Below are 8888 nucleotides of genomic sequence, written 5' to 3'. Positions count from 1 at the left end.
TTGCCACGTGCTTTTGCAAATTAGAAACGCGTTTTGTTTAATAATTTCTGTTTTACTTGAAGGATTTTAATGGAATTTTTGCCTTCACTTATTGGCCCTATTTCCAACTAAACTTAAAAGTTAACAAATTTGGGCAAATTTTGAGCCGGTATACAAAATATAAAAAAAGGGAAAAAAAAGGCAAACTTAAGCTGTACGAGATATAATTTAATAACTGCAATTTGATCATATTTTTAATCGATGATAATAAAATAGTTAAAATATTTAAAACAAACAAAAAAATGGAAGTCTCTAGCTCTTATAGATGCTGAGATCGGCGCGTATGAGTATACGGACAGACGAGTGGACTGTGTTCCATCGACTCGGCTTGTGATCCTGTTCCAAAATATATATACTTTATGGTGTCTGCCACACCTTCTTCTGCCTTCCTTACATATATTTGCACAAAACCATTATACACTGATTTCCGATTTTCACTGAGATCAGGGTATAAAAATGGCGAAATGATTTTTATTCTGTTCTCTGAAGCTTTTATAAATTTCTTTTGAGCCTTTTTCACTGATTTGGCGTGGATCTGTTCAGGTTTTGTAATAGCTGTCAGCCCTGGCGTATGGCCTCTTACAAATATTCGCATTTTGTACGTGCGTCACCGAGTCGACCGCAACGAGTAGCTTGCCACCCCTTTGCTGCTTGCCACGCCCGCTGCACCTGGCCCAGCTGTGAGCAAGTCCTTGCCTCTCCCTCGCCGTCCATCACACGGGGCTCGTATTGTGAAGCCTGCCCCTGTGGCTTCTTGTTTGCTCTGCCAGTTTGATGGTCATAAATAATTACCGTGCTACATACGTTTGTATTGAGTGGCCAATCTGCTTGCGTCCCTCGTTTGCCACGCCCACAGGCCACTAGTTACACTCGCTCCAGTCGCAGCTGAATAAAATTTTAATTTCTGATGTTTACACTGTGCATCGTATATAAATGATGTGATATATATGCTATAATTCAATTGTTTACAATATTAAATAAATAAATATATAATGGAGTTTGAATCAGCTTGACCAGCTTCCATTCTCAGTTTCTTTAGTGTCTTTTACAACCAAATCCGTGTCCAGCCTGTCGCTTCTTTTTGGACATTGACAATCATAACGACCCTGTGCGAATGACCTTAATAGCCCTCTCACTTTCACTTGGCAATACCCGTGAATTCGTTATTCCCACTCTCACAAAGCCCGAACTGAGAAGCGTGCAGCCGAGATGCAAGCTCACTCGGATATTACCTTCCCCACAACCCTGTGCAACTCTCAGCATCACAGCAACACTACTGAAACAGTATTGAGATACGTAGAAAAAATACTTTGCTGCTAAATTCACAGCATATCTAAGTTGTACAATTTGGGCAATTTATTTCTTTTTCTCCTGAAGTCTGTGCTCTCTTATCGTGCGTAACATTAACAATAGCAAAACATTCATGGCCTTTGGACAGGTATGTTACATTGTTACTGTTATGTTAGTTTGCTGCAGCTCTGCCATCCGGATGACTCTCTCCTAATCCCAAGATTCTGTGTGCATTTATTGTATAATTCAATTTATGCTTACATTCAGTTTAGTTTGATAAAATATTTATCATCAGTTGAATATATTTGCTCCTTTGCCTATCCTCATGTCTCGTGTCTTTTTACACGTGACTGCGGCAGCGCCGAAAGTCATCGACGTCTGTTCGCAAAAGCTTCTCATTCATCAAAACTTTTTTAGCCACGATCTACCTGCGCTATCAATTAGTCTCCTATCAAGTCTCCTGCTATGTACTCATCTGGTATTCTCTTAGATTTATATTATATCTTTACAATTATGTTTTCATTTTGAAATTCTTTTCTGTTTTCTCACTTCACTTCTCAGGAACATTGTCCCCTAAAGCTCTTGTAACTTGTTTTATGCTCGTGAACCATGCTGAATATAGTTTATTCGTCCGAGCTCTATAACAAATATGCGCTTGTTTGACTTTCTATGACTGTGAGGCCCAACATAAAATAATCACATCAGATTTTAGCTGTAACATTATATTTTCTTTTGATAATAAAATTAAAAATAAAAACTAAAATTTATTAAATAATTATAATTATATTCTCTTCCTTCCACGTCCTGTTTGCCCTGTCTTCATTCCGTCTCCTCCTAACCCTTCTCCATCTATCAATCTTTGCTTCGGTTTATTCTCTGACTTATGTTTATTCCCATTGCTCTGTCTCTTTCTCTTATCTGTCTCTATATTCGATTCACTCTCTTTGCAGTGCTGACCACTGACATTGCACTGCATGAATATCGCGCGCTAATCGCAAAATTCGCTTATCAAAGATGGCTTCGCTTTGCAGAGATCAACAACAAAGCAAACAACAACAACAGGAACATCAGCAGCAACAACCATTTCAACAACAGCAACAAATGCAGCAGTCAACACTTATAATAGCATCAACAAAAGCCGCAGCAGCATCAGCATCAGCATCAGCACAGGCCAGACAGCGTTTCAGAGCGCTAGCAAAATGAAACAGAAACAGAATCGAGGCGCAGTTGAAATATTTCATACCAATTTTGTTTTTAATATGAAAGCGACCTAAACATACGAACAGAGAAAAGAGAAACTGACCTTGAAAGGTCGAGTGCAGCGTTTACATACACACACAGACACACACACACAGTCAGACACTCGCACACCCACACACACCAGCACGTACATAGCCATAATCACACACACACGCGACACAGTGAAAGGGAAACTGATCTGCACCATTGTAAAACGTTTCAACGAATTTCCAAAAGTCTACAACACAAAATAAATAAATAAGAAATAAACCAGCAAAGCCGACGCATTGAAAAATTCTTCAAAATAAAACTACGAAAATACAAAAAATATAAAAAATAAAGAATAAAAATCAAATAGTAAAAACGTAAAATTTAGAAATTTGCTCTGTGATTTTCTATCAGAATGGTTTATTAATAATCCAAATAAATTTAATAATAATTATAATAAATACAAAATATTATATTTATAAATATTGCCTAATTGCATTCAAAACCAAATGTTATTTAAATATATATATACACATATATATATATATACATAAAAAGAGAAGCTTTAAAAATTCCCTAAACAAAACCAAAACCAACAAGAAATTCTACAAGGTCGAAAAGTAATTAATTTATTATAGCAACGTATACACAGAAGCGATTTACTAACTAAATTAGTGCAACTAACATTTAGTTTTATGTGCAAAGCCAACGAAACAAGAGCATAATACACACAGAACCAGTTCAGGAACCAGTTCCAGCAGAACGCCATGGACGAAATGCCAGATTTGTCGCATCTGACGCCGCACGAGCGCATGCAAATAGAAAATGTGCTCATGCGGCAGAAGCAGGAGGAGGAGAAGCAAAATGAGATAATGCGGTAAGTAGCTGAGATAAAAGGTAACATAACAGATAATATCTTGCAGATAACGGATAAAACAGATAAAGGATAATACATATAGTAAATGCTAGCAACACGACATACAAATACAGATAACAGATAACAGATAACAGCTAGAAGATAATAGAAACAACAGATAACAGATAACAGATGAAAGATCACAGAGAAAAGATAATAGATAAAAGATAACAGCTAGCAGAATAGATAAAAGATAACAGCTAACAGTTAAGAGTGAACAGATAACATATAGCAGACTACTGATAAAAGATATCAGCTCACAGATAACAGATAACAAATAACAGATAAAAGGTAACAGAGAACAGATAACAGATAAAAGTTAACAGCTAACAGCTATCAGCTAACAGATAACAGATAAAAAATAACAGATAACAGTTAACAGTTAACAGAAAGCACATAACATATAGAAGATAACAGATAAAACATAACAGAGATAAAAGATAACACAGAACAAATATCAGATAACAGATAACAGAGAACAGTACCAGATGATAGCTAGCAGATAACAGATGAAAGATAACAAAGAAAATATAATATATAAAAGGTAACAGCTAACAGTTAAGAGGGAACAGATAACATATAGCAGATTACTGATAAAAGATATCAGCTGACAGATAACAGATAACAGATATAAGATAAAAGATAAACGAGAACGGATAACAGATAAAAGTTAACAGTTAACAGATAGCAGATAACAGATAGATAACAGATAGAAATGACAGATAACAGTTAACAGTTAACATATAACACATAACATATAGAAGATAACAGATAAAAGATAAAAGATAAAAGATAACAAAGATAACAGATAATAGAGAAAAGATAATAGATAAAAGATAACAGCTAACTGTTAAAAGGTAACAGATAACATATAGCAGATTTAAGATAACAGAGAACAGATAACAGATAAAAGTTAACAGTTAACAGATAGTAGATAACAGATAAAAGATAAAAGATAACACAGATAACAGATAACAGATAAAAGATAACAGCTAACAGTTAAAAGTTAACAGATAACATAGCAGGTTACTGATAAAAGATATCAGCTAACAGATAACAGATAACGAATAACAGATAAAAGATAACAGATAACAGATAACAGATAACGAATAACAGATAAAAGATAACAGATAACAGATAACAGATAAAAGTTAACAGTTAACAGATAGCAGATAACAGAGAACAGATAACAGATAGAATTAACAGATAACAGTTAGCAGTTAACAGATAGAAGATAATGTATAGAAGATAACAGATAAAAGATAAAAGATAACATAGATAACAGAGAACAGAGAACAGATATCAGAGAACAGATGACATAGGAAACGACTAAGGAATAAAATAAATGAACAGGCAGCCAAAGCTAACGGTTTATTATAAAAGCTTTAATTATGTGAACTAGAGTGCAATACGTACAGGAAAATGATTATGCGACTTATACACGAAGATAGGGAAAACATCGTGTGGTGTAATAGGTGTAATGAGAGGCAGTTTGAGCTCGTGACGTGAAAGGAGAAATCGTGCAGAGACTCGTATACTACTTTCAGAGTTATCCTGTTATCGCTTTTATGACAAAAATATGTGTAATACAAACCAGCTAGATGATGGCTAAGCCTTTTGAATCCGCAAATGCAATATCTAACCAAAAATCGCATGCAAATGGATTTTCACAGACGCAAACAGGACGAAGTTGTTACGCTGGAGATGCAAATCAGGCAGCGATCCGAGCAGCAGAAGAAGGCCGGCGTCGAGCTGGATGCCACCTGTCACATATGCCTTAAGACCAAGTTTGCCGATGGCGTTGGCCACATTTGCCATTATTGCAACATACGCTGCTGCGCCCGCTGCGGCGGCAAAGTTACCCTGCGCAGCAACAAGGTAAATACCTCTCTCTCTCTCTCTCTCTCTCTCTGTCTCTCTGTCTCTCTGTCTCATTGTCCATGGCAGTTGACAGCGTGACACATTTTACAGTTGGCAATTTCAAGAGCCATTAGACGCGGCTGTCACTCGGCGACGTGTGGAGCCAGCGCAATGTAAGGCAAACACAAACGGGGCGAGGGGTTGCGAAGAAGGCAAGGCGTGGCGAAGTGAGGCGCGGCGGGGCGATGCGAAGCGAATTCTGCTCATTTTCCAGCCATTGATAAATTGGATGACACTCTGTCGCCAGCTATACTGGCGACGTCCTCCGCTGCTGGGGCTCATTGAATCGACCCATCGCCCATACGCCCCCTTGGCCAGCGCTCGCTTTTACAATTGCCCAAACGCCGCGTGCACCACGCATAAATAATCGCCATCGCGACGGTCGGCGAATGCTCGCCTATATAAAATCCAGCCAATATTTATTGGGTTTAGTTTCGTTCTTTTACGACAATGATTTTGGGGGTCAATTCGCCACTTGATTTTCGACATTGAGAGCGCTACAAGAGCTAATGAAATTTAAGCTACGGAAGAGGACAAGTACTGAAGCAAACTCAAGTGGAGCTGTGTGTATCCTAGATGCAATTCTAATTGCATTACGATGTTTAAAGTAGCTGAAGGAAAAGTGCCAGAAAACGCCTCACTTGAAGAGCAGCTCGTCTCAATACCATAAAACAAAGATTTTTGCAACTTTAGACGAGTTTTTATTAAAAGGAATTTTTTTGGCTTTTCAAGAAAAAGCTTCCAGTAGCTGACATGAGAACAGCTTAAAGGATCTAGTATATCAAGACCTTATAGATTTTTATACCGTATTAAAATTTAACAAAATGCAATTGCCTTTGGGTCAGGAGTTGGGGTCGCATCCATGCGCGAGCATTTTAGCATTTGGCACACCATTTCACATTGCATTGCATTTCAATTACACGTTTTTCCATTTTTTATTTTACCCACTGAGCCGTGACGAGTTGGCTGGCTGGCTGGCTGGTTGGCTGCTTGGCTCTATTGCCATGGTGGGTTATCATTTGCTGGCCACGTTGCCAAACGTTTTATTGAAGCTTTGCCAAGATGTCACACACAGATGCACACATATACATACACACATACACACATGCATACAAAATCATACAAACATACACATTCACACACACACACACATACACTTATGCCCCCACATTCACACACCACGGACACAAAGATAGGTAAAAATGCAACGTTTTTAACCAATTTCGGCATAGAAAGAAACGCGTTATGGAATTTCGATTTCACTTTGGCTTTGCCGGCCATCTCAACTCTGATTGAAATGGGAGGCACGAAATATGAGCGACATGTGAACCAAATGATATAAGTTCTGTTGCCTCTGCTCGACATCGTAGTCCACGTCCTGCTCAAGGCTGCTTCCGTTGTCGATATTGTACTCTAACTGCTCTAGCTGCTGCTCCTCTTGCTCCTCCTCCTCCTCCTCTATCGAATGCCAGCAAAAGTGAAAACTGCAAAAGCCTGCGAAATATTCACCTCTGCCGCGCTCTATATACGTAATCAGGTGACAGCTGATGGTGTTCCATAGCTCCCACAGCTCGTTGAAGTAGAAGAGCAGCGTGGTGGGCGCGAAGTAATTATGTACATGATTCTCCTCTGGCGACTGTGACATATTCCCCCCATAAAACAAAAGCACTCGAACGCCGAACTCGAAACTTTCTGAATATTTTCTGACTTGCTGCTGACGTTAAATTCTAATTTGATTTTGTTGCTTCAGGTAATCTGGGTGTGTATACTGTGCCGCAAGAAGCAGGAGCTGCTGTCTAAAACGGGCCAGTGGATAAACAAGACGGCGGTGCAACAAGATGGTTTCATACGGCGCATTGAGCCCGATGGCAGCAGCGTAAGTAGCTGAAATTCAAACTATGAAGTAACAAATTAGATTAATCTTTGCGCTCTGTTTCTCTGTGTGCAGGACATCTCGCAGCAGGCCATTGTCGATCCACGCGATACGACGGACAAGCGGCCCAAGCTGGAGCGCACGCGCAGCGCTGCTGAGAAGGAGAACCTGCCTATGCAACGTGCGGGCAGCATGCTGCGTCGCCAATATTCACAGCAGGAGCAGCCAACGAATCGCCGTCTCTCCGTCTCCGACAGCGGCATGGAGCCACTGAGTCCGGGCCAACAGCAGATGCAGCAACAGCAGCTGCCACAGCGCCAACGCATGCAACCAATGAATCCGCAGCAGGCGCAGCAATATCAACTGCAGCAGCAACAACTACAGCAGCAACAGCAACAGCAGCAGCAACTCGGCTATGGCCAGCAACAGCATCCACAGCGATCGGGCGCCTACCCAGAAGATGATCCGCGTTACTATCAGGTGAGCTCTTAGGACTTTAAATTCAATTACCAAAGAGAGTAAGCAGATATTGTTATCCAACACTGGCTTTAAATGCATCTTAGAAAAGGCAATAAGAAAGCAATATTCTAGATGATTTAGTATAAGTTACTCTGAGATGAGAAAATGAATAAGTTAAGAGAGAAGGAGAAAAGATATCACGCAGATGTTGTCCATGATGATGATGTCCAACACTGGTTCTGAAAAAAACTCTTAATCTAGTTTCTATCCTACACTAGAAAGGCATTTTATGGAAAGCAGCAAGAAAGCAATATTCCAGATGATTAGGTATAACTTATTCTGAAGCCGAGAAAAAGAAGAAGATAAGATAGGAGAAGCGAAGAGAGTAAGCAGATATTGTTATCCAACACTGGCTTTGAATACACCTCTTAATCTATTTGCCTTCCTACATTAGAGAAGCATTTTGTAGAACGCAACAAGAAATAATTTAACTAAGTCTGAACCTGACATAAGCAAAATGAGAAGAAAAGAGATTAGGCAGATGTTGTTATCCAACACTGGCTTTGAATACACCTCTTAATCTATTTGCGTTCCTACATTAGAGAAGCATTTTGTAGAACGCAACAAGAAAGCAATGTTCCAGATGATTTAATTTAACTAAGTCTGAACCTGACATAAGCAAAATGAGAAGAAAAGAGATTAGGCAGATGTTGTTATCCAACACTGGCTTTGAATACACCTCTTAATCTATTTGCCTTCCTACATTAGAGAAGCATTTTGTAGAACGCAACAAGAAATAATTTAACTAAGTCTGAACCTGACATAAGCAAAATGAGAAGAAAAGAGATTAGGCAGATGTTGTTATCCAACACTGGCTCTAAATACATCTCATATTCTATAAACAATAAAGCAATGTTCCAGATGATTTAGTTTAAACTATCTTGAAGTGTGAGTGTGGCATAAGCTTTAATTAATTATGAATATCTGTTTTGGTGCAGGGCGAGTTGGATGGCCTAATGCGACAGCATCCACATTTAGCTCATCCCAGCCAGGTGCAGCAGCAGCCACATCAGCAGCAGCAGCAGCCGCAGCAGCAGCGACACCAAGCCCAGCAGCAATTCAATGCATGCCAGCAACAGCCACATCAGCAGCAGCAGCCACAAC

At 39.3% G+C, this 8888-nt stretch overlaps 2 protein-coding genes across 2 annotated transcripts in view; one reads left to right on the top strand and one right to left on the bottom strand.

Annotated features, from left to right (window-relative positions):
* The first annotated feature begins 3121 nt into the window (after positions 1 to 3121).
* LOC111601330 overlaps positions 3122 to 8888 on the top strand; it is a 36165-nt gene continuing 30398 nt past the window's right edge. Inside the window, exons 1-5 of the mRNA XM_030225765.1 lie at positions 3122 to 3433; positions 5146 to 5350; positions 7143 to 7268; positions 7341 to 7745; positions 8723 to 8809. Coding sequence (XP_030081625.1) covers positions 3324 to 3433; positions 5146 to 5350; positions 7143 to 7268; positions 7341 to 7745; positions 8723 to 8809 — 933 coding nt within the window. The 5' untranslated portion in view covers positions 3122 to 3323. The remainder of the gene's footprint in view (positions 3434 to 5145; positions 5351 to 7142; positions 7269 to 7340; positions 7746 to 8722; positions 8810 to 8888) is intronic.
* LOC111601318 lies at positions 6323 to 7105 on the bottom strand. The gene has a single exon (XM_023317848.2). The coding sequence runs from the start codon at positions 7035 to 7037 to the stop codon at positions 6675 to 6677; it is 363 nt and encodes a 120-aa protein (XP_023173616.1). The 5' UTR covers positions 7038 to 7105; the 3' UTR covers positions 6323 to 6674.

Source organism: Drosophila hydei, unplaced genomic scaffold (genome assembly GCF_003285905.1).
Source record: "Drosophila hydei strain 15085-1641.00,03,60 unplaced genomic scaffold, DhydRS2 tig00008139-arrow-pilon, whole genome shotgun sequence".
Taxonomy (NCBI): Eukaryota; Metazoa; Arthropoda; class Insecta; order Diptera; family Drosophilidae; genus Drosophila; species Drosophila hydei.
This window is presented reverse-complemented; position numbering and strand designations above follow the sequence as displayed.